This window comes from Chiloscyllium plagiosum, unplaced genomic scaffold, assembly GCF_037043375.1.
Source record: "Chiloscyllium plagiosum isolate Xiang-an unplaced genomic scaffold, Cpla_swu_hap1 HiC_scaffold_41, whole genome shotgun sequence".
Lineage (NCBI taxonomy): Eukaryota > Metazoa > Chordata > Chondrichthyes > Orectolobiformes > Hemiscylliidae > Chiloscyllium > Chiloscyllium plagiosum.
The window spans coordinates 43,443,514-43,471,221 of record NW_028270179.1 but is presented as its reverse complement, the minus strand read 5'-3'; the positions used below and the strand labels follow the sequence as shown (position 1 = coordinate 43,471,221).

Genomic DNA, 27,708 nt, shown 5'->3' with positions numbered 1-27,708 from the left:
GGGTGTGGGGGTTACAGAGATAGGGAGGGAGTGTAGGGGGTTACAGAGATCGGGAGGGGGTGTGGGGGTTACAGAGATGGGGAGGGGGTGTAGGGGTTACAGAGATAGGGAGGTGGTGTAGGGTGCTACAGAGATAAGGAGGGGGTGTAGGGTCGGAGGGGGTTACAGAGATAGGGAGAGTAGTGTAGGCACTGGAGGGTATTACAGAGATAGGGAGGGAGTGTAGGGGCTGGAGGGGGTTACAGAGATAGGGAGGGGGTGTAGGGTCGGTGGGGTTACAGAGATAGGGAGGGTGGTGTAGTCACTGGAGGGGGTTGAGGAGATAGGGAGGGTGGTGTAGGCGTTGGAGGGGGTTAAGGAGATAGGGCGGGGGGTGTAGGTGCCGGAGGGGGTTAAGGAGATAGGGCGGGGGGGGGGGTGTAGGTGCCGGAGGGGGTTAAGGAGATAGGGAGGGAGTGTAGGTCACGGAGGGGGTTAAGGAGATGGGGGGTGGGTGTAGGTGACGGAGGGGGTTAAGGAGATGGGGGGGTTGTAGGTGACGGAGGGGGTTAAGGAGATAGGGCGGGGGTGTAGGGGCGGAGGGGGTTACAGAGATAGGGAGGGGATTACAGAGATAGGGAGGGGGTGTAGGGGCTGGAGGGGGTTACAGAGATAGGGAGGGGGTGTAGGGGCTGGAGGGCATTACAGAGATAGGGAGGGGGTGTAGGGGCCAGAGGGGGTTAGAGAAATAGGGAGGGGGTGTAGGGGCCAGAGGGGGTTATAGAGATAGGGCGGGGGTGTACGGGCTGGAGGAGGTGACAGAGATAGGGCGGGGAGTGTAGGGGCTGGAGGGTGTTAAGGAGATGGGGGGGGGAGCGTAGGTGCCGGAGGGGGTTAAGGAGATAGGGCGGGGGGTGTAGGTGCCGGAGGGGGTTAAGGAGATAGGGCAGGGGGGGGTGTAGGTGACGGAGGGGGTTAAGGAGATAGGGAGGGGGTGTAGGTGCCGGAGGGGGTTAAGGAGATAGGGAGGGGGTGTAGGTGCCGGAGGGGGTTAAGGAGATAGGGCAGGGGGGGGTGTAGGTGACGGAGGGGGTTAAGGAGATAGGGAGGGGGTGTAGGCGTTGGAGGGGGTTAAGGAGATAGGGCGGGGGGTGTAGGTGCCGGAGGGGGTTAAGGAGATAGGGAGGGGGTGTAGGCGCTGGAGGGGGTTACAGAGATAGGGAGGGTGGTGTAGGCGCTGGAGGGGGGTTAAGGAGATAGGGAGGGGTGGTGTAGGCGCTGGAGGGGGTTAAGGAGATAGGGAGGGGGGTGTAGGGGCTGGAGGAGTTTACAGAGATAGGAAGGGGGTGTAGGGGCTGGAGGGGGTTACAGAGATAGGGAGGGGGTGTAGGGGCTGGAGGGGGTTACAGAGATAGGGAGGGGGTGTAGGGGCTGGAGGGGGTTACAGAGATAGGGAGGGGGTGTAGGGGCTGGAGGAGGTGACAGAGATAGGGAGGGGGTGTAGAGGCTGGAGGGGGTTACAGAGATAGGGAGGGGGGGGTGTAGGGGCTGGAGGAGGTGACAGAGATAGGGAGGGGGGGTGTAGGTGCCGGAGGGGGTTAAGGAGATAGGGCGGGGGGGGGGGGGTGTAGGTGCCGGAGGGGGTTAAGGAGATAGGGCGGGGGGGTGTAGGTGCCGGAGGGGGTTAAGGAGATAGGGAAGGGGGGGGTGTAGGGGCCAGAGGGGGTTAAGGAGATAGGGAAGGGGGGGGTGTAGGTGCCGGAGGGGGTTAAGGAGATAGGGCAGGGGGGGGTGTAGGTGACGGAGGGGGTTAAGGAGATAGGGCAGTGCCGTGCCCGAACGTAGTGGCGTGGGTGTGGAAGATGTGAGGGGGGGGTTACGGCGATCGTGCGCGATGAGTATTAAGGCTGTGGGTGAGGACGTTGGGGAGGGGCGACGTTATTGCCCTCCACTGCCCAGGGGGACGAGGTAGTCGGGCGAAACATGGAAACGATGACATCGTGTTCCGACCGAACTGAGTGTCGGGAAACGCAACGGACGAGTGGGGGATACCCCTCAGACATGTCTGGGGAGAGAGGGGGGGGGTGATACCGATCAAATCCCCTCCCCTTAATCCCTGCTCTGTCCTTGGATACTCCGGGACTTGGAGTGTTTGGAAAATCCGACTTCCTTGACACCCGGGCGACAGAGCGGGGAGGGATGAGAGGTGCAAAGTGACCTCGGCCGGGCGACGTGCAAGGCAGGGGCGCAAGGCGTCTCGTACTTACGGAGGTAATGAGGGAGCTGAATCCCTCTTGAGCCATTTCCAGCTGGAACGATGCAGAGGTACCAGGTCCCGAGGCGCCTGAGGGGCAGAGGATCCGACAGTCAGTAACTCCCTCGGCGCTGACCCTCCCACAGTGCGGGGCTCCCTCGGCGCTGACCCTCCCACAGTGCGGGGCTCCCTCAGCGCTGACCCTCCCACAGTGCGGGGCTCCCTCAGCACTGACCCTCCCACAGTGCGGGGCTCCCTCAGCACTGACCCTCCCACAGTGCGGGGCTCCCTCAGCACTGACCCTCCCACAGTGCGGAGCTCCCTCAGCGCTGACCCTCCCACAGTGCGGGGCTCCCTCAGCGCTGACCCTCCCACAGTGCGGGGCTCCCTCAGCACTGACCCTCCCACAGTGCGGGGCTCCCTCAGCGCTGACCCTCCCACAGTGCGGGGCTCCCTCAGCACTGACCCTCCCACAGTTCGGGGCTCCCTCGGCGCTGACCCTCCCACAGTGCGGGGCTCCCTCAGCACTGACCCTCCCACAGTGCGGGGCTCCCTCAGCGCTGACCCTCCCACAGTGCGGGGCTCCCTCGGCACTGACCCTCCCACAGTGCGGGGCTCCCTCAGCACTGACCCTCCCACAGTGCGGGGCTCCCTCACCACTGACCCTCCCACAGTGCGGGGCTCCCTCAGCGCTGACCCTCCCACAGTGCGGGGCTCCCTCGGCGCTGACCCTCCCACAGTGTGGGGCTCCCTCGGCGCTGACCCTCCCACAGTGCGGGGTTCCCTCAGCACTGACCCTCCCACAGTGCGGGGCTCCCTCAGCACTGACCCTCCCACAGTGCGGGGCTCCCTCAGCACTGACCCTCCCACAGTGCGGGGCTCCCTCAGCACTGACCCTCCCACAGTGCGGGGCTCCCTCAGCACTGACCCTCCCACAGTGCGGGGCTCCCTCGGCACTGACCCTCCCACAGTGCAGGGCACCCTCAGCACTGACCCTCCCACAGTGCGGGGCTCCCTCAGCGCTGACCCTCCCACAGTGCGGGGCTCCCTCAGCGCTGACCCTCCCACAGTGCGGGGCTCCCTCGGGACTGACCCTCCCACAGTGCGGGGCTCCCTCAGCACTGACCCTCCCACAGAGCGGGGCTCCCTCAGCACTGACCCTCCCACAGTGCAGGAGGTTATATCACAATATCCAGGCTTCGAGTAATAAATGGCAAGGACCCATTATGCCACTGAAGTGCCAAGCAATAACCGTCTCTGATGTAGAGAATCTAACCATCGCCCCCTTGACGTTCAATGACGTTACCGTCACTGAATCCCCCCCCCCCACCCCCGACTATCAACATCCTGGGGGTTCCCATCGAGAGAGAATCTAACCATCGCCCCCTTGACGTTCAATGGCGTTACCGTCACTGAATCCCCCCCCCCCCCCCCCCCCCACTATCAACATCCTGGGGGTTCCCATCGAGAGAGAATCTAACCATCGCCCCCTTGACGTTCAATGGCGTTACCGTCACTGAGACCCCCTCCCCCCCCCACTATCAACATCCTGGGGGTTCCCATTGAGCAGAAACTGAACCGGACCCAGACCCATATCAATCCTGTGGCTACAAGAGCAGGGTCAGAGGCTGGGAATCCGGCAGCGAGTAGCTCTCTCTCCTGACACCCTCCCCCACCTCCCAAGCCTGTCCAACCATTAATGAGGTACAAGTCAGGAGTGTGATGGAATACTCCCCACTTGCCCCGGATGGGCACTCGGGACGCTCGATACCGTCCATGAGAATGTAGCCGCCCCCATCCCCTCAATGCTTAATTGACAGCCTGACCCCCCCGCCAAGTTCCACACTCACTTCCTCCAGCCCGGCGCCCAGCGGCAGCGGTGAGTACCGTATATAAGACCCACTGTAGCGACTGACCGCAACTTCCAAACCCACCGCCTCATGCCTCCTTACAAGGGCAGCAGGGGCAGGGACGGGGGACATCGCCCCCTGCAATTTCCCCTCCAAGCTCCCCCACCCCCCCCCCCCCGCACACTATCCCGACTCAGAATGATATCATTCAACACTTGTAATGTTTCATGAACGTGTCAAATTCCAGAGTGCAATCTGCTCCGCTCAGCCCTAATTTTTGTTTTCGTCAGTTAATTACTGGGTTGGTTCGTCACTGAACCTATTAATAAGAGACTGCAAAAGTCCATAAACGTATATCATACAAATTTATGTTAGGCGACACAAGAACTGTTTGAAACAGCTTCATTATAAATATTGAAAAGAAATATTTCATCTTTTTACCCCCACTACAACCTGGCAGACACTCCAGCCCCTATGAATGTTCATCCCTGTCTCCTTGCTCCGAGCATGGCTGTACTCAGTTTATTTTTGGCATTTAGTCGATGCAATTTTATTTAGTTAATATCTCTTAAACGAGGTGTAACTTAGCTCACTTGTTCCTCAATTCCTAAACTCATATTGCACGTTATCTTGCTCTCTCGCAACACAATAACCTCCGGCTGCTCTACCTTTCCTTTTGATGACCTCTCAGAAGTTATCTCATTCCGGTCTGTGAGAATGCTGGTCATGGAAGCCCCTCAGCTATTCAGGAACTCCACTCCCTCAGTGACACTGCCCCATGTCATTTAGACTGTTCTGTCGAAGGTGGGAAGATGTCTTGGAGGTGGGCTTTTGTTCACATGCATTTAACTGAGGTCACTAAACACTTGAGGTGAGTGGTTTAGTGCATTATAAACATAAATGATAGAAAAGAGGCTAATGGTTTTGTGCATTAGAAAGAAAACAAAAGATAGAATAGAGCAAAATAGTTTAGTGCATTAGACAAAACAAAAGATCAAACAGAGGAGAATGGTTTAGTACATTAGAAAAACAAGTGATAGAACAGAAGAGAATGGTTAATGCATTAGAAAAAGGACAAAAGGTAGAACATAGGAGAATGGTTTAATGCATTAGAAAATAAACAAAAGATAGAACGTGGAGAATGGTTTAGTGCATTAGAAAATAAACAAAAGAAAGAACAGAGGAGAATAGGTTAGTGCATTAGAAACACAAATTATAGAAAAGAGGATAATGGTTTAGTGCATTAGAAAAAAATAAAAGGTATAGCAAAGGAGAATGGTTTAGTGCATTTAAAAAGATAGAAGAGAAGAGAAGGATTTAGTGCATTAGAAAAACAAAACATAGAACAGACGATAATGGTTTAGTGTGTTATGAAGGTGTTGAGGTGTTCCATACCATTAAGAGAGTTGAAAAGCTAGCAAAGACTGAGAGAAGCACACAGAGTACTGGAAAATCTAATCCATCAGCTAGCAGCGGGTTGCTATGACAAAAACTAATTCAAATTCAGTTTAAATTATGACCTAAGTTACCAAACTCCAATCAAATTTCAATTTGGTATTTTGACAATATTCAAACCACTGAAATGATTCGATGCTTTGGGGTATAAATATTAAAAATTTTGAACAGCTAGTCAGAGTTACAAAGAGCAGAAAAGAGAGCAGGCAGCACTAGTAAAACAGCTTGCAAAACGACCTGCTCTCTTAAAGGTACCTTTACCTATCAAAGCCCTGGATAGCAGATAAGAAGTTTTGTTTTGTAAATCTCAATTGGGACTTTTATTGGACCAGTATTGTAGAGGCAAAGTAAATGATATGTCAGAGGAAGGAGTTGTAAATAGCTGTTAGTTAATTATTGTCTGTTACACTTTTCAAAATGCAGTTGTTAATTTTTACTTTAAATAGGGGCTTTGGGAGAAAATGATGCTTCTTGAATTTTCACAGGTTAATGTTTTTCGAGCTGAGGGGGTGGGTTTACCCCATGTCGCCAAAGGTGTATTAGAAAAATGAAAGATAGAACAGAGGAGAATGCTTTAGTGCATTAGAAAAAACAAAGGAAGGGGCAGGGGAGAATAGTTTAGGGTTTTAGAAAAAAACAACAGAAGGGAGAGAGGAGAATGCTTTAGCACATTAGAAAAACCAAAGAAGCGACAGAGGAGAATGGTTTAGTGCATTCGAAAAACAAAAGGAAGGGACAGAGGAGAATGGTTCAGTGCATTAGAAGAAACAAAGTAAGGGACAGAGGAGAATGGTTCAGTGCGTTTGAAAATGAAAGGAAGGGACAGAGGTGATTGGCTTAGTGCATTAGAAAAACAAAGGAAGAGAGAGAGGAGAATAGTGCATTAGATAAACAAAGGAAGGGGCAGAGGTGAATGGCTTAGTGCATTAGAAAAACAAAGGAAGGGACAGAGGAGAATTTTTAGTGCATAAGAAAAGGGAAGGGACAGAGGAGAATGGTCTAGTGCATTAGAAAAATTAAAAAATGGGACAGAGGAGAATGGTTTAGTGCATTGTAAAAAACAAAGGAAGGGACAGAGGAGTATAGTTTAGTGCATTGGGAAAACAAAACAAGGAAGTGACAGAGGAGAATGGTTCAGTGCTTTAGAAATAAAGAAGGAACAGAGGAGAATGGTTTAGTGCATTAGATAAACAAAGGAAAAGACAGAGGAGAATGATTTAGTGCATTAGAAAAGCAAAGGATGGGACAGAGGAGAATAGTTTAGTGTATTAGACAAAAATTAAGGAAGGGACAGAGGAAAATGGTTTAGTGCATTAGAAAAACAAAGGAAGGGTCAGAGGAGAATGTTTTAGTGCATTAGAAAAACAAAGGAAGGGACAGAGGAAAATGGTTTAGTGCATTAGAAAACCTAAGAAAGGGACAGAGAAGAATGTTTTAGTGCATTAGAAAAAATAAATGAAGGGACAGAGGAGAATTGTTCAGTGCATTAGAAGAAAAACAAAGGAAGAGACAGAGAAGAATGTTTTAGTGCATTAGAAAAATAAAGAATGGGTCAGAAGAGAATGTTTTAGTGCATAAGAAAAACAAAGGAAGGGACAGAGGAGAATGATTCAGTGCTTTAGAAAAACAAAGGATGGGACAGAGGAGAATGGTGTTGTGCATTAGAAAAATAAAAGGATGGGACAGAGGAAAATGGTATGGTGTATTAGAAAAATAAAGGAACGGAGAGAGAAGTATAGTTTTGTGCATGAGAAAAAACAAAGGAAGGGACAGAGGAGAATGGTTTATTGCTTTAGAAAAAAAGAAGGGACAGAGAAGAATGGTTTAGTGCATTTGAAAAACAAAGGAAGGGACAGAGGAGAATGGTTTAGTGCATTATAAAAACACAGGACGGGACAGAGGAGAATGGTTTAGTGCATTAGAAAAAAAGGAAGGGACAGGGGAGAATGGCTTAGTGCATTAGAAAACCTAAGGATAGGATAGAAGGGAATGTTTTTGTGCATTAGAAAAACAAAGGAAAGGACAGAGGAGAATTGTTTAGTGCATTAGAAGAAACAAAGGATGGGACAGAGGAGAATGTTTTAGTGCAGTAGAAAAACACAGAAAGGGACAGAGGAGAATGTTTTAGTGCATTAGGAAATCAAATAAGGGGCCGAGGAGAAACGTTTACTGCAATAGGAAAACAAGGCAAGGGACAGAGCTGAATGGTTTATGCATGAGAGAAACAAGTCAAGGGTCAGAGGAGAATGTTTTAGTGCAATAGACAAAAACAAAGGAAGGGACAGAGGTGAATGGTTTAGTGCATTAGAAAAACAAAGGACAGGATAGAGGAGAATGGGTTAGTGCATTAGAAGAACAAAGGAAGTATTAGTTTGCCACCACCTCCCAAAGTGGCAATGAAGGAGTGGCAATAAATTCCAGCAAAGCCAAAGATTCTCACATCTCTGAGGCTTCCGTCAAAGGAAAGGTTCCTGTTACCTTCGATGGCGAAGATTTTCTCTTGCAATTCTTTTTGAATTCCGTCAAGAGCAGCAAAGTTATCCACTCGAAACACGTTCTCGTTTTTGGACGCGATGGTTCTCAGTTCGTTCAAAGCAGCAGAACTGCTGAAGGCGGAGCCAACCTTTAAACCCAGCACAAACATCCCAGAATCAGTCCCAACCAGTGACCACTCAGATTGTAAAATGTCTGACGCCCCTGGTTATAACTGGGGTTCACGGGCAGAGAGAAGGTCCCATCAGGGGCATGATGGAAATCTTGACAGTGTATGAACAGAAATTCATCTAAACACCACGAAAACCTATTTTCATAGGTAAAGCACCATACATTATGGAGACATGAGAGGATTGAGAATCATACAGAGATAGGGAGGGGGTGTAGGGGGGTTACAGAGATAGGGAGGGGGTGTAGGGGGTTACAGAGATAGGGAGGGGGTGTAGGGGGTTACTGAGATAGCGAGGGGGTGTAGGAGCTGGATGTGCAGACAGACACAGGGTTACGACGATAGACCATCAGATGGAAGTGGAGTTGCGATTTGCTGGAACTGGGTTGTAGTGTTGTTTTGAGACGTACCCCAATGGCGTATCGCTGGATCTTTTTGCGGTTTGCTCCATCAATAGCTGCATTAAAATTCGTGTTCTGAGATTGTCCGTCGGTGATGGTAATAAGAATGCGTTTGGCTCCGTTCCGTGCACCCGCGGTATTGCTGAAAATAGCGTTCCTGGAACAGAAACCAGGGAGATCCTCAGATACTCTACCACACCCGGTTAACACTCACTCAACATCCCATACTCACCCACACCCGGTTAACACTCACTTAACATCCCATACTCACCCACACCCGGTTAATACTCACTTAACATCCCATACTCACCCACACCCGGTTAATACTCACTTAACATCCCATACTCTCCCACACCCGGTTAACACTCACTTAACATCCCATACTCACCCACACCCGGTTAATACTCACTCAACATCCCATACTCACCCACACCCGGTTAACACTCACTTAACATCCCATACTCACCCACACCCGGTTAATACTCACTTAACATCCCATACTCACCCACACCCGGTTAATACTCACTTAACATCCCATACTCTCCCACACCCGGTTAACACTCACTTAACATCCCATACTCACCCACACCCGGTTAATACTCACTTAACATCCCATACTCTCCCACACCCGGTTAACACTCACTTAACATCCTATACTCTCCCACACCCGGTTAACACTCACTGAACATCCCATACTCTCCCACACCCGGTTAATACTCACTCAACATCCCATACACTCCCACACCTGGTTAACACTCACTCAACATCCCATACTCACCCACACCCGGTTAACACTCACTCAACATCCCATACTCTCCCACACCCGGTTAATACTCACTCAACATCCCATACTCTCCCACACCCGGTTAATACTCACTCAACATCCCACACACTCCCACACCCGGTTAACACTCACTTAACATCCCATACTCTCCCACACCCGGTTAACACTCACACAACATCCCATACTCACCCACACCCGGTTAATACTCACTCAACATCCCACACACTCCCACACCCGGTTAATACTCACTTAACATCCCATACTCTCCCACACCCGGTTAATACTCACTCAACATCCCATACTCACCCACACCCGGTTAATACTCACTCAACATCCCATACTCACCCACACCCGGTTAATACTCACTCAACATTCCACACACTCCCACACCCGGTTAATACTCACTTAACATCCCATACTCTCCCACACCCGGTTAATACTCACTCAACATCCCATACTCTCCCACACCCGGTTAATACTCACTCAGCATCCCATACTCACCCACACCCGGTTAATACTCACTCAACATCCCACACACTCCCACACCCGGTTAATACTCACTTAACATCCCATACTCTCCCACACCCGGTTAATACTCACTCAACATCCCATACTCACCCACACCCGGTTAATACTCACTTAACATCCCATACACTCCCACACCCGGTTAATACTCACTCAACATCCCATACTCTCCCACACCCGATTAATACTCACTCAATATCCCATACTCTCCCACACCCGGTTAATACTCACTCAACATCCCATACTCACCCACACCCGGTTAACACTCACTTAACATCCCATACTCACCCACACCCGGTTAATACTCACTCAACATCCAATACTCACCCACACCCGGTTAATACTCACTCAACATCCCATACTCTCCCACACCCGGTTAATACTCACTCAACATCCCATACTCACCCACACCCGGTTAATACTCACTTAACATCCCATACTCACCCACACCCGGTTAATACTCACTCAACATCCCATACTCTCCCACACCCGGTTAATACTCACTCAACATCCCATACTCACCCACACCCGGTTAACACTCACTCAACATCCCATACTCTCCCACACCCGATTAATACTCACTCAATATCCCATACTCACCCACACCCGGTTAATACTCACTCAACATCCCATACTCACCCACACCCGGTTAATACTCACTCAACATCCCATACTCTCCCACACCCGGTTAACACTCACTCAACATCCCATACTCACCCACACCCGGTTAATGCTCACTTAACATCCCATACTCTCCCACACCCGGTTAATACTCACTCAACATCCCATACTCTCCCACACCCGGTTAATACTCACTCAACATCCCATACTCTCCCACACCCGGCTAATACTCACTCAACATCTCACACACTCCCACACCTGGTTAATACTCACTCAACATCCCATACTCTCCCACACCCGGTTAATGCTCACTTAACATCCCATACTCTCCCACACCCGGTTAATACTCACTCAACATCCCATACTCACCCACACCCGGTTAATACTCACTCAACATCCCATACTCTCCCACACCCGGTTAATACTCACTCAACATCCCATACTCTCCCACACCCGGTTAATACTCACTCAACATCCCATACTCTCCCACACCCGGTTAACACTCACTCAACGTCCCATACACTCCCACACCCGGTTAATACTCACTCAACATCCCATACTCTCCCACACCCGGTTAATACTCACTCAACATCCCATACTCTCCCACACCCGGTTAACACTCACTCAACATCCCATACTCTCCCACACCCGGTTAATACTCACTCAACATCCCATACTCTCCCACACCCGGTTAACACTCACTCAATATCCCATACTCTCCCACACCCGGTTAATACTCACTCAACATCCCATACTCACCCACACCCGGTTAACACTCACTCAACATCCCATACTCACCCACACCCGGTTAATACTCACTCAACATCCCATACACTCCCACACCCGGTTAACACTCACTCAACATCCCATACACTCCCACACCCGGTTAATACTCACTCAACATCCCATACTCACCCACACCCGGTTAACACTCACTCAACATCCCATACTCACCCACACCCGGTTAATACTCACTCAATATCCCATACTCACCCACACCCGGTTAATACTCACTCAACATCCCATACTCTCCCACACCCGGTTAATACTCACTCAACATCCCATACTCTCCCACACCCGATTAATACTCACTCAATATCCCATACTCTCCCACACCCGGTTAATACTCACTCAACATCCCATACTCTCCCACACCCGGTTAATACTCACTCAACATCCCATACTCTCCCACACCCGGTTAATACTCACTCAACATCCCATACTCACCCACACCCGGTTAATACTCACTCAACATCCCACACACTCCCACACCCGGTTAACACTCACCTAACATCCCATACTCTCCCACACCCGGTTAATACTCACTCAACATCCCATACTCACCCACACCCGGTTAATACTCACTTAACATCCCATACACTCCCACACCCGGTTAATACTCACTCAACATCCCATACTCTCCCACACCCGGTTAATACTCACTTAACATCCCATACTCTCCCACACCCGATTAATACTCACTCAACATCCCATACTCACCCACACCCGGTTAATACTCACTCAATATCCCATACTCTCCCACACCCGGTTAATACTCACTCAACATCCCATACTCTCCCACACCCGGTTAATACTCACTCAACATCCCATACTCACCCACACCCGGTTAATACTCACTCAACATCCCATACTCTCCCACACCCGGTTAATTATCACTCAATATCTCACACACTCCCACACCCGGTTAATACTCACTCAACATCCCATACTCACCCACACCTGGTTAATACTCACTTAACATCCCATACTCTCCCACACCCGGTTAATACTCACTCAACATCCCATACTCACCCACACCTGGTTAACACTCACTCAACATCCCATACACTCCCACACCCGGTTAATACTCACTCAACATCCCATACTCACCCACACCTGGTTAATACTCACTGAACATCCCATACTCTCCCACACCCGGGTAATACTCACTCAACATCCCATACTCTCCCACACCCGGTTAATACTCACTCAACATCCCATACTCTCCCACACCCGGTTAATACTCACTCAACATCCCACACACTCCCACACCCGGTTAATACTCACTCAACATCCCATACTCTCCCACACCCGGTTAATACTCACTCAATATCCCATACTCTCCCACACCCGGTTAACACTCACTCAACATCCCATACTCTCCCACACCCGGTTAATACTCACTCAATATCTCACACACTCCCACACCCGGTTAATACTCACTCAACATCCCATACTCTCCCACAGCCCGTTAATACTCACTCAATATCCCACACACTCCCACACCCGGTTAATACTCACTCAACATCCCATACTCTCCCACACCCGGTTAATACTCACTCAACATCCCATACTCTCCCACACCCGGTTAATACTCACTCAATATCCCATACTCTCCCACACCCGGTTAATACTCACTCAACATCCCATACTCACCCACACCCAGTTAATACTCACTCAATATCTCACACACTCCCACACCCGATTAATACTCACTCAACATCCCATACTCTCCCACACCCGGTTAATACTCACTCAATGTCCCATACTCTCCCACACCCGATTAATACTCACTCAACATCCCATACTCACCCACACCCGGTTAATACTCATTCAATATCTCACACAGTCCCACACCCGATTAGTACTCACTCAACATCCCATACTCTCCCACACCCGGTTAATACTCACTCAATATCTCACACACTCCCACACCCGGTTAATACTCACTCAACATCCCATACTCTCCCACACCCGGTTAATACTCACTCAATGTCCCATACTCTCCCACACCCGATTAATACTCACTCAACATCCCATACTCACCCACACCCGGTTAATACTCATTCAATATCTCACACAGTCCCACACCCGGTTAATACTCACTCAATATCCCATACTCTCCCACACCCGGTTAATACTCACTCAACATCCCATACCCTCCCACACCGGTTAATACTCATTCAACATCCCATACTCATCCACACCCGGTTAATACTCACTCAATATCTCACACACTCCCACACCCCGTTAATACTCACTCAACATCCCATACTCTCCCACACCCAGTTAATACTCACTGAACATCCCATACTCTCCCACACCCGGTTAATACTCACTCAATATCTCACACACTCCCACACTCCGTTAATACTCACTCAACATCCCATACTCTCCCACACCCGATTAGTACTCACTCAGCATCCCATACTCTCCCACACCCGATTAATACTCACTCAACATCCCATACTCTCCCACACCCGATTAATACTCACTCAATATCTCACACACTCCCACACCCGGTTAATACTTACTCAACATCCCATACTCTCCCACACCCGATTAATGCTCACTCAACATCCCATACTCTCCCACACCCGGTTAATACTCACTCAACATCCCATACTCTCCCACACCCGGTTAATACTCACTCAACATCCCATACTCTCCCACACCCGGTTAATACTCACTCAACATCCCATACTCTCCTACACCCGGTTAATACTCACTCAATATCCCACACACTATCAAACCCGGTTAATACTCGCTCAATATCCCATACTCTCCCACACCCGGTTAATACTCACTCAACATCCCATACTCTCCCACACCCGCTTAATACTCACTCAATATCCCATACTCTCCCACACCCGGTTAATGCTCACTCAACATCCCATACTCTCCCACGCCCGGTTAATACTCACTCAACGTCCCATACTCTCCCACACCCGCTAAATACTCGCTCAATATCCCACACACTCCCACACCCTGTTAATACTCACTCAATATCCCAGACATTCCCACACCCGATTAATGCTCACTCAATATCCCACACACTCCCACACCCGGTTAATACTCACTCAATATCTCACACACTAGCAAACCCAGTTAATACTCACTCAATATCCCACACCCGTTAATACTCACTCAATATCTCACATACTCCCAAACCCGGTTAATACTCACTAAATATCCCACACACTCTCACACCCAGTTAATACTCACTGAATATCCCACATGCTCCCACACCCGGTTAATACTCACTCAATATCCCATACAGTCCCACACCCAATTAATACTCACTCAATAACCCACACACTCTCACACCCAATTAATACTCACTCAATATCACACACAGTCCCACACCCGTTAATAATCACTCAATATCTCACACACTCTCACACCCAGTTAACACTCACTCAATATCCCACACAGTCCCACACCCGGTTAATACTCACTCAATATCCCACACCCGGTTAATACTGACTCAATATCCCACTCTCCCACACCCAGTTAATACTGATTCAATATCCCACTCTCCCACACCCAGTTAATACTCACTCAATATCCCACACCCGGTTAATACTCACTCCATATCGCACACACTCCCACACCCGGTTAATACTCACTCAATATCCCACACACTCCCACACCCGGTTAATACTCACTCCATATCTCACACACTCCCACACCCGGTTAATACTCACTCCATATCTCACACACTCCCACACCCAGTTAATACTCACTCAATATCCAACTCAAACCCGGTTAATACTCACTCAATATCACACACACTCCCACTCAAGGTTAATACTCACTCAATGTCCCACACACTCTCACACCTGGTTAATACTCACTCAATATGACACACACTCTCACACACCCATTCCTTACACATTCAATACCCCACATTCTTTCACATATCCATTCCTTACACACTCATTATCCCATACATTTTTACACACGCATTTATCACATACTCAATAACCCCACACTCTCACACACCCCTTCATTACACCCTCAATATCAGACACACACTCACACACCCGTTCATTACACACTCAATATCCCACACACCTGGTCATTACACACCAAATATCCCACACTCTCTTACACCCCCATTCCTTACACACTCTATATCACACATAGTCTGACACAACCATTCACTACACACTCAATATCCCACACACCTAGTCATTACACACTCAATATCCAATACACTCTCACACACCCATTCATTACACGGTCCATAACCCACATACGTTTAAATACCCATTCAATACCTACTCAAAATCCCACACTTCTAGTCAATACACACTCAATATCAGACACACACCCAGTCACTACACACTCAATATCCCACATACCCAGTCAATACACACTCAATATCAGACACACACCCAGTCACTACACACTCAATATCCCACATACCCAGTCAATACACACTCAATATCAAACACACCTAGTCACTACACACTCAACATCTCACACACCCAGTCAATACACACTCAAAATCAAACACACCTAGTCACTACACACTCAATATCCCACATACCCAGTCACTACACACTCAATATCCCACATACCCAGTCAATACACACTCAATATCACACACACCCAGTCACTACACACTCAATATCCCACATACCCAGTCAATACACACTCAATATCCCACACACCTAGTCACTACACACTCAACATCTCACACACCCAGTCAATACACACTCAAAATCAAACACACCTAGTCACTACACACTCAATATCCCACATACCCAGTCAATACACACTCAATATCCCACATACTCAGTCAATACACACTCAATATCACACACACCCAGTCACTACACACTCAATATCCCACATACCCAGTCAATACACACTCAAAATCAAACACACCTAGTCACTACACACTCAATATCCCACATGCCCAGTCAATACACACTCAAAATCAAACACACCTAGTCACTACACACTCAATATCCCACATACCCAGTCAATACACACTCAATATCACACACACCTAGTCACTACACACGCAATATCCCACATACCCAGTCACTACACACTCAATATCACACACACCCAGTCACTACACACTCAATATTCCACATACCCTGTCACTGCACACTCAATATCCCACACACCCAGTCACTACACACTCAATATCACACACACCCAGTCAATACACACTCAAAATCAAACACACCCAGTCACTACACACTCAATATCCCACACACCCAGTCAATACACACTCAATATCAAACACACCTAGTCACTACACACTCAATATCCCACATACCCAGTCTTTACACACTCAATATCAAACACACCTAGTCACTACACACTCAATATCCCACATACCCAGTCACTACACACTCAATATCAAACACACCTAGTCACTACACACTCAATATCCCACATACCCAGTCAATACACACTCAATATCACACACACCCAGTCACTACACACTCAATATCACACACACCGAGTCACTACACACTCAATATCACACACACCCAGTCACTACACACTCAATATCACACACACCCAGTCACTACACACTCAATATCACACACACTCAATATCCTACACACCCAGTCACTACACACTCAATATCACACACACCCAGTCACTACACACTCAATATCACACACACCGAGTCACTACACACTCAATATCACACACACCCAGTCACTACACACTCAATATCACACACACCCAGTCACTACACACTCAATATCACACACACTCAATATCCTACACACCCAGTCACTGCACACTCAATATCACACACACCCAGTCACTACACACTCAATATCACACACACCCAGTCAGTACACACTCAATATCACACACACCCAGTCACTACACACTCAATATCACACACACTCAATATCCTACACACCCAGTCACTGCACACTCAATATCACACACACCCAGTCACTACACACTCAATATCACACACACCCAGTCACTACACACTCAATATCACACACACTCAATATCCTACACACCCAGTCACTGCACACTCAATATCACACACACCCAGTCACTACACACTCAATATCACACAAACCCAGTCAGTACACACTCAATATCCTACACACCCAGTCACTACACACTCAATATCACACACACCCAGTCACTACACACTCAATATCACACACACTCAATATCCTACACACCCAGTCACTACACACTCAATATCACACACACCCAGTCACTACACACTCAATATCACACACACCCAGTCACTACACACTCAATATCACACACACCCAGTCACTGCACACTCAATATCACACACACCCAGTCACTACACACTCAATATCACACACACCCAGTCACTACACACTCAATATCAAACACACCCAGTCACTGCACACTCAATATCCTACACACCCAGTCAATACACACTCAATATCACACACACCCAGTCACTACACACTCAATATCACACACACCCAGTCACTACACACTCAATATCACACACACCCAATATCCTACACACCCAGTCACTACACACTCAATATCACACACACCCAGTCAGTACACACTCAATATCACACACACCCAGTCAATACACACTCAAAATCAAACACACCTAGTCACTACACACTCAATATCACACACACCCAGTCAATACACACTCAATATCACACACACCCAGTCACTGCACACTCAATATCACACACACCCTGTCACTACACACACAATATCACACACACCCAGTCAATACACACTCAATATCACACACACCCAGTCACTACACACTCAATATCACACACACCCAGTCAGTACACACTCAATATCACACACACACCCAGCCACTACACACTCAATATCCCACATACCCAGTCACTACACACTCAATATCACACACACCCAGTCACTACACACTCAATATCACACACACCCAGCCACTACACACTCAATATCACACATACCCAGTCACTACACACTCAATATCACACACACCCAGCCACTACACACTCAATATCACACACACCCTGTCACTACACACTCAATATCACACACACCCAGTCACTACACACTCAATATCACACACACACCCAGTCAGTACACACTCAATATCACACACACCCTGTCACTACACACTCAACATCTCACACACCCAGTCACTACACACTCAATATCACACACACCCAGTCACTACACACTCAACATCTCACACACCCAGTCACTCCACACTCAATATCCTACACACTCAGATCTTCACAACCACTCAAAATTGCACACACAGTATTCTGCCAAAACCCACGCCCTCACACAATAACCCCGATAGTCACAGACGCACACTCACCACCACCCACATTCTCTCACACAGATATACACACGCGCGCACTCTCTCACACACATACACGTGCACAAAGCACACACACTGATATATATTCACATATGTTCACAAACTCAATCAAGCCTTTCTTTCATGCACACACGTTCTCTCTCTCTCTCTCTCACACACACACACTCTCTCACACACACTCTCTCCCAAACATACATTCTCTTTCTCATACTGTCTCTCTCATGCACACTCGCATCCACTCTATCGCTCTCACTCTGCAGCACACTCTCTCTCGCATACATACACTCTCTCACACACACACACACTGCTCTGCACTCTCACACACACCAGATTCCAGGCAGCAACACTCAAACTAGAGGGGGTTACAGAGATAGGCAGGGGGTGTAGGGGGGTTACAGAGATAGGGAGGGGGTGTAGGGAGTTACAGAGATAGGGAGGGGGTGTAGGGGGGTTACAGAGATAGGGAGGGGGTGTAGGGGGGTTACAGAGATAGGGAGGGGGTGTAGGGAGTTACAGAGATAGGGAGGGGGTGTAGGGGGGTTACAGAGATAGGGAGGGGGTGTAGGGGGGTTACAGAGATAGGGAGGGGGTGTAGGGGGGTTACAGAGATAGGGAGGGGGTGTAGGGGGGTTACAGGGATAGGGAGGGGGTGTAGGGGGGTTACAGAGATAGGCAGGGGGTGTAGGGGGGTTACAGAGATAGGGAGGGGGTGTAGGGGGGTTACAGAGATAGGGAGGGGGTGTAGGGGGTTACAGAGATAGGCAGGGGGTGTAGGGGGGTTACAGAGATAGGGAGCGGGTGTGGGGGGGTTACAGAGATAGGGAGGGGGTGTAGGGGGGTTACAGAGATAGGGAGGGGGTGTAGGGGGGTTACAGAGATAGGGAGGGGGTGTAGGGGGTTACAGAGATAGGGAGGGGGTGTTGGGGGTTACAGAGATAGGCAGGGGGTGTAGGGGGGTTACAGAGATAGGGAGGGGGTGTAGGGGGGTTACAGAGATAGGGAGGGGGGTGTAGGGGGTTACAGAGATAGGGAGGGGGTGTAGGGGGTTACAGAGATAGGCAGGGGGTGTAGGGGGGTTACAGAGATAGGGAGGGGGTGTAGGGGGTTACAGAGATAGGGAGGGGGTGTAGGGGGTTACAGAGATAGGGAGGGGGTGTAGGGGGTTACAGAGATAGGGAGGGGGGTGTAGGGGGTTACAGAGATAGGGAGGGGGTGTAGGGGGGTTACAGAGATAGGGAGGGGGGTGTAGGGGGTTACAAAGATAGGGAGGGGGTGTAGGGGGTTACAGAGATAGGGAGGGGGTGTATAGGGTTACAGAGATAGGGAGGGGGTGTAGGGGGGTTACAGAGATAGGGAGGGGGTGTAGGGGGTTACAGAGATAGGGAGGGGGGTGTAGGGGGTTACAGAGATAGGGAGGGGGTGTAGGGGGGTTACAGAGATAGGGAGGGGGGTGTAGGGGGTTACAAAGATAGGGAGGGGGTGTAGGGGGTTACAGAGATAGGGAGGGGGTGTATAGGGTTACAGAGATAGGGAGGGGGTGTAGGGGGTTACAGAGATAGGGAGGGGGTGTAGGGGGTTACAGAGATGGGGAGGGAGGTGTAGGGGGGTTACAGAGATAGGGAGGGGGGTGTAGGGGGTTACAGAGATGGGGAGGGGGGTGTAGGGGGGTTACAGAGATAGGGAGGGGGGGTGTAGGGGGTTACAGAGATAGGGAGGGGGGTGTAGGGGGTTACAGAGATGGGGAGGGAGGTGTAGGGGGGTTACAAAGATAGGGAGGGGGGTGTAGGGGGTTACAGAGATAGGGAGGGGGGTGTAGGGGGTTACAGAGATAGGGAGGGGGGTGTAGGGGGTTACAGAGATGGGGAGGGAGGTGTAGGGGGGTTACAGAGATAGGGAGGGGGTGTAGGGGGTTACAGAGATAGGGAGGGGGTGTAGGGAGTTACAGAGATAGGGAGGGGGTGTAGGGGGGTTACAGAGATGGGGAGGGGGGTGTAGGGGGGTTACAGAGATAGGGAGGGGGTGTAGGGGGTTACTGAGATAGGGAGGGGGGTGTAGGGAGTTACAGAGATAGGGAGGGGGTGTAGGGGGGTTACAGAGGTAGGGAGGGGGTGTAGGGGGGTTACAGAGATAGGGAGGGGGTGTAGGGGGTTACAGAGATAGGGAGGGGGGTGTAGGGGGGTTACAGAGATGGGGAGGGGGGTGTAGGGGGGTTACAGAGATAGGGAGGGGGGTGTAGGGGGGTTACAGAGATAGGGAGGGAGGTGTAGGGGGGTTACAGGGATAGGGAGGGGGTGTAGGGGGTTACAGAGATAGGGAGGGGGTGTAGGGGGGTTACAGAGATAGGGAGGGGGGTGTAGGGGGGTTACAGAGATAGGGAGGGGGTGTAGGGGGTTACAGAGATAGGGAGGGGGTGTAGGGGGTTACAGAGATGGGGAGGGTATGTAGGGGGGTTACAGAGATAGGGAGGGGGTGTAGGGGGTTACAGAGATAGGGAGGGGGCGTAGGGAGTTACAGAGATAGGGAGGGGGGTGTAGGGGGGTTACAGAGATAGGGAGGGGGTGTAGGGGGTTACAGAGATAGGGAGGGGGGTGTAGGGAGTTACAGAGATAGGGAGGGGGGTGTAGGGAGTTACAGAGATAGGGAGGGGGGTGTAGGGGGGTTACAGAGATAGGGAGGGGGTGTAGGGGGTTACAGAGATAGGGAGGGGGTGTAGGGAGTTACAGAGATAGGGAGGGGGGTGTAGGGGGGTTACAGAGATAGGGAGGGGGTGTAGGGGGTTACAGAGATAGGGAGGGGGGTGTAGGGAGTTACAGAGATAGGGAGGGGGGTGTAGGGAGTTACAGAGATAGGGAGGGGGGTGTAGGGGGGTTACAGAGATAGGGAGGGGGGTGTAGGGAGTTACAGAGATAGGGAGGGGGGTGTAGGGAGTTACAGAGATAGGGAGGGGGTGTAGGGGGGTTACAGAGATAGGGAGGGGGTGTAGGGGGTTACAGAGATAGGGAGGGGGTTACAGAGATGGGGAGGGGGGTGTAGGGAGTTACAGAGATAGGGAGGGGGTGTAGGGGGGTTACAGAGATAGGGAGGGGGGTGTAGGGGGGTTACAGAGATAGGGAGGGGGTGTAGGGGGGTTACAGAGATGGGGAGGGGGGTGTAGGGGGGTTACAGAGATAGGGAGGGGGGTGTAGGGGGTTACAGAGAGAGGGAGGGGGTGTAGGGGGGTTACAGAGATGGGGAGGGGGGTGTAGGGGGGTTACAGAGATAGGGAGGGGGTGTAGGGGGTTACAGAGATAGGGAGGGGGTGTAGGGGGTTACAGAGATAGGGAGGGGGTGCAGGGGGGTTACAGAGATGGGGAGGGGGGTGTAGGGGGGTTACAGAGATAGGGAGGGGGGTGTAGGGGCTGGGGGTGTGTACGTGATCCAGGTGTCTGCTGCACTGTGTAACCACAGGATGTTGTGAACAGAGGGGGGGGGGGGGCGTTATTTTCGTCCCAGCACCAGTCCTTACGTGACGTAGTTGATCCCATCTGGGGTATTTGTCCCTCCCTGGATTTGACTAATTGTATCGACCAGTCTTTCCTTGTCCGAAGCTTGGTTGTAATTGTTGAAGGTGAACTCTGTCTGCGAGTAGTGGCTGAATTGAGCTAGCGCCATCTGTAAGCACAAAAGGTAGATGCTTTCAACACCACCCACCCCTTGTCCCTGACATTGCTGGAACGCGATGGGAGCCCACGTCTGGGGGCCCCCCCTCCGCAACTGAGCGGGCGGGTAGGGGCTTCGCGTCCCCGGGTTGTGGGGAACACGCGCTCCATAGCGTGGTCGGCCTTCCTCGTCACCTGCGTCTCGGCGTTCCGGAATTTCCTCATGATCGCCTTGATGAAGTCCTTCATCCGTCGGAAGTCCCACCCGTCCACGCTGCCAGAACCGTCAATGAGGAAGGCGATGTCCACCAAGACCTTGGGACACACTGCGAAGGGGGGGGGGGGTGAGAAATGGGAGGGTCTCTGAGTGGATGCCGTCACGGCCTGCTTCACGAGCCACCCCCCTCACCCCCCGTACAATCCGGTTTTGGCATGTCAATTCTCATCTTCCCCCCCCCCTCCTCCTTAAACCTGCATCCAAGTCCTTCTCAAACCCCCCCCCACCCCCCGACCCCCTGCTTTGTGTGTCTGAGAACTCCACAGCATCCCCACTCATTGGCTGAACACACCCCTCCGCGTCTCTGTCCTACCCCATAGCTTTTCGACTGTGAGCTCCCCCCTCCTTTGTATTGGACTCCCCCAGGTCATCAGGAAAAAAAATCCACCCCCTCATTCAGTAAAATTCCCGGTGAATAACAGGAATGCAGAGTACCGGGCTAATGCCAAGGCTTTAGGCAGTGTAGGTGAGCAGAGAGTTCCCTGTGCCCACGCACATAGATCCCTGAAAGTTGCCTCCCAGGATGACGGGGTTGTTAAGAAGGCATACACTGCGTTAGCTTTTATTGGGAGAGGGGTCGCCTTTCCGGAGCCATGAGCTCACGCAGCAGCTGTACACAACTCTGATACGGCCGCACTTGGCGTACAGTCACCGCATTAAGTAGTGGGCGGCAGGGTGGCGCAGCGGTTAGCACTGCTGCCTCACAGCGCCAGGGACCCGGGTTCAATTCCCGCCTCGGGGCGACTGACTGTGTGGAGTTTGCACGTTCTCCCCCCGTGTCTGCGTGGGATTGCTCCCACAGTCACAAAGATGTGCAGGGTCAGGGTGAATTGGCCACGCTAAATTGCCCCATAGTGTTAGGTTAAAGGGGTCAATGTAGGGGCATGGGTGGACTTGGCTTCGGCGGGTCGGTGTGGACTTGTTGGGCCGAAGGGCCTGTTTCCACACTGTAATCTAATCTAATCTAATTAGAGGAAGGCTTGCAAAGGGGATTTACCAGGATGTTGCCTGGTGCGGAGGGAAGGTCTTGCGAGGAAAGGCTGAGGGACTTGAGGCTGTTTTCCTTAGAAGGAAGGTTGAGAGGCGACTTAATTGAGACATCCGAGATAATCAGAGGGTTAGGCAGGGAGAGGCTTTTTCCTCCGATGGTGAGAGCCAGCCTGAGCTTTAAATTGAGGGGTGGTAGATACAGGACAGATGTTGGAGGTAGGTTTTTTTTGCTCAGACAGTGATAGGGGTGTGGAACGCCCTGCCTGTAACATTAGTAGTCCCGCCAACATTAAAGGGCATTTAGATGGTCACTGGGGAGACATCTGCATGAAAATGGAATAGTGTGGGTTAGATGGGCTTCAGATTGGTTCCTCGGGTCGGTGAAACATCGAGGGCCGAAGGGCCTGCACAGTGCTGGAATGTTTATGTCCTATGCATACAGTTCTAACTGATGCAGGCTCTCTTCATGCATGTCCTGCCATCCCAGGAGTCAGCCTGCGAAACGTTCCGTGCACACCGTCATTAACCAGAACCCCCTCCCTCAGATAAGGAGCTCCCACACTGTACACAGCTTCCCCCAGGGGGTGGTCTCGTGCTGTCTACAACTGCAGCAACGCATCCCTACACCTGTACTCAGATCCTCTCACTATGCAGGCCAGCTTCCCAGACACCTTCATCACTGCGTGTTCCTGCGTGTTGTGTGTGGGTGTTGTGTGTGTGTGTCAGTGTGTGTGTGTGTCTGTGTGTGTCTGTGTGTGTCTGTGTGTCTGTGTGTGTCTGTGTGTCTGTGTGTGTGTGTTGTGTGTGTGTCAGTGTGTGCGTGTCAGTGTGTGTGTATGTCAGTGTGTGTGTATGTCAGTGTGTGTGCATGTCAGTGTATGTCTGTGTGTATGTGTCAGTGCGTGTGTGTGTATCAGTGTGTGTGTGTCTGTGTGTATGTGTGTGGGTGTGTGTGTGGGTGTGTCTGTGTGTGTGTCAGTGTGTGTCTGTATGTCTGTGTGTGTGTGTCAGTGTCAGTGTGTCTGTGTGTGTCAGTGTGTGTATGTCAGTGTGTGTGCGTGTCAGTGCATGTCTGTGTGTATGTGTCAGTGTGTGTGTGTGTCTGTGTGTGTGTGAGTGTGTGTTTCTGTGTGTGTGTGTCTGTGTGTTTGTGTGTGTGTGTGTCAGAGTGTGTGTGTGTCAGTGTGTCGGTGTGTGTGTGTGTCTGTGTGTGTGTGTCTGTGTGTGTGTCGGTGTGTCTCTGTGTGTGTGTCAATGTGTCTGTGTGCGTGTGTCGGTGTGTGTGTGTGTCTGTGTATGTGTGTGTGTCTGTATGAGTGTCGGTGTGTGTGTGTGTCAGTGTGTCAGTGTGTGAGTGTGTCTGTGTATGTGTGTGTGTGTGTCTGTATGAGTGTCGGTGTGTGTGTGTGTCAGTGTGTCAGTGTGTGAGTGTGTGTGTGTGTCTGTATGAGTGTCGGTGTGTGTGTGTGTCAGTGTGTCAGTGTGTGAGTGTGTCTGTGTATGTGTGTGTGTGTGTGTCTGTATGAGTGTCGGTGTGTGTGTGTGTCAGTGTGTCAGTGTGTGAGTGTGTGTGTGTGTGTGTGTGTGTCGGTGTGTCTGTGTGTGTCTGTCTGTGTGTGTGTCTGTGTGTGTCTGTGTGAGTGTGTGTGTGTGTGTGTCAGTGTGTCTGTGTGTGTCAGTGTGTGTGAGTGTGTGTGTGTCGGTGTGTGTGTGTGTGTGTCAGTGTGTGTCAGTGTGTGTGTGTCGGTGTGTGTGTGTGTCTGTGTGTGAGTGTGTGTGTGTGTGTGTGTCTGTGTGTGTCAGTGTGTGTGTCAGTGTTTCGGTGTGTGTGTGTCTATCTCTGTGAGTGTGTGTGTGTGTGAGTGTGAGTGTGTGTGTGTTAATGTATATGAACGGGTTGGATAGGAAAGGGTATCCACAATCACCAGGATTGTAGGGGACACAAAAGTAATTGGGAGGGAAGCGATGGGGGCGACAGTGTCTGCAGACCCGTATAAACAGGTTAAGCGAGTGGAATATGGTGTCGGGAAACGTGAGGTTATTACAGGAAGTATAGAGGTGCTAACTATTAGGCAGAGGGAAAGACTGCAGGAAGTTATGGAATAGAGGGATATGAAAGTCCTCGTGCACAAATCACATGGACATAACATCGAAATTCCCCAGGGAGTGGGGAAGGTAAGTGGATTACTGGCTTTGATTTCGGAGTTGCGAGTGTGTTGCTGGAAAAGCACAGCCAGTTCAGGCAGCATCCGAGGAGCAGGAGAGACCTGGTGACGCCCGAAACGTCGATTCTCCTGCTCCTTGGAAACTGCTCGACCTGCTGCGCTTTTCCAGCAACACACTCTCGATTCTGACCTCCAGCATCTGCGGTCCTCACTTTCTCCATGCACACGACCTTGTTAGACCTCCCCTGCAGTAAGGTGTCCTGTCTTGGATACCTCACTACAGGGAAGCTGTGAACACACTAGAGAGAGAGAGAGAGAGAGGGACAGAGAGAGGGACAGAGAGAGGGACAGAGAGAGGGACAGAGAGAGGGACAGAGAGAGAGAGAGACAGAGAGAGAGACAGAGAGAGGAAGAGATAGACAGAGAGAGAGAGAGGGACAAAGAGAGGGAGAGAGAGAGGGACAGAGAGAGGGACAGAGAGAGGGACAGAGAGAGAGAGAGACAGAGAGAGAGACAGAGAGAGGAAGAGATAGACAGAGAGAGAGAGAGGGACAAAGAGAGGGAGAGAGAGAGGGACAGAGAGAGAGAGAGACAGAGAGAGGGACAGAGAGAGAGAGACAGAGAGAGAGAGAGAGAGAGGGGGACAGAGAGAGGGACAGAGAGAGAGACAGAGAGAGAGAGAGAGACAGAGAGAGGGACAGAGAGAGGGACAGAGAGAGAGAGAGAGACAGAGAGAGGGACAGAGAGAGGGACAGAGAGAGAGAGACAGAGAGACAGAGACAGAGAGAGACACAGAGAGAGAGAGACAGAGAGAGGGACAGAGAGAGAGACAGAGAGAGACACAGAGAGAGAGAGACAGAGAGAGGGACAGAGAGAGGGACAGAGAGAGAGAGAGACAGAGAGAGGGACAGAGAGAGGGACAGAGAGAGAGAGAGAGACAGAGAGAGGGACAGAGAGAGAGAGACAGAGAGAGGGACAGAGAGAGAGAGAGGGACAGAGAGAGAGATTGAGAGAGGGACAGAGAGAGAGACAGAGAGAGAGGGACAGAGAGAGAGAGGGACAGAGAGAGAGAGAGAGGGACAGAGAGAGGGACAGAGAGAGAGGGACAGAGAGAGAAAGAGGGACAGAGAGAGAGACAGAGAGAGGGACAGAGAGAGAGAGGGACAGAGAGAGAGAGACAGAGAGAGGGACAGAGAGAGAGACAGAGAGAGACACAGAGAGAGAGAGACAGAGAGAGAGACAGAGAGAGACACAGAGAGAGAGAGACAGAGAGAGGGACAGAGAGAGGGACAGAGAGAGAGAGGGAGAGGGAGAGAGAGGGACAGAGAGAGGGACTGAGAGAGGGAGAGAGAGAGAGACAGAGAGAGAGAGACATGGAGAGAGAGACAGAGAGAGAGACAGAGAGAGGGACAGAGAGAGGGACAGAGAGAGGGACACAGAGAGAGAGAGAGGGGAACAGAGAGAGGGAGAGAGAGAGGGACAGAGAGAGAGAGAGAGAGAGAAAGAGAGGGACAGAGAGAGAGAGAGAGAGAGGGACAGAGAGAGAGAGAGACAGAGAGAGAGAGAGACAGAGAGAGGGACAGAGAGAGAGAGAGACAGAGAGAGGGACAGAGAGAGGGACAGAGAGAGAGAGAGAGAGAGAGAGAGAGGGACAGAGAGAGGGACAGAGAGAGAGAGAGGGACAGAGAGAGGGATTGAGAGAGGGACAGAGAGAGGGACAGGGAGAGAGGGACAGAGAGAGAGAGGGACAGAGAGAGAGACAGAGAGAGGGACAGAGAGAGAGGGACAGAGAGAGAGAGAGAGTGACAGAGAGAGGGAGAGAGACAGGGACAGAGAGAGGGACAGAGAGAGAGAGAGGGACAGAGAGAGAGACAGAGAGAGGGACAGAGAGAGAGAGGGACAGAGAGAGAGAGACAGAGAGAGGGAGAGAGGGACAGAGAGAGGGACAGAGAGAGAGAGGGACAGAGAGAGAGAGAGGGACAGAGAGAGAGACAGAGAGA

General features: G+C 50.7%; 1 protein-coding gene across 1 annotated transcript in view; it reads right to left on the bottom strand.

Annotated features, from left to right (window-relative positions):
* LOC148138269 (integrin alpha-M-like) overlaps positions 1-27,708 on the bottom strand; it is a 167,406-nt gene that overhangs the window by 100,234 nt on the left and 39,464 nt on the right. Inside the window, exons 6-10 of the mRNA XM_087981841.1 lie at positions 22,472-22,602; positions 22,144-22,289; positions 8,611-8,758; positions 8,017-8,161; positions 2,247-2,323 (exon numbers count right to left, since the gene is read on the bottom strand). Of these exons, the coding sequence (XP_087837967.1) occupies positions 2,247-2,323; positions 8,017-8,161; positions 8,611-8,758; positions 22,144-22,289; positions 22,472-22,602 (647 nt within the window). The remainder of the gene's footprint in view (positions 1-2,246; positions 2,324-8,016; positions 8,162-8,610; positions 8,759-22,143; positions 22,290-22,471; positions 22,603-27,708) is intronic.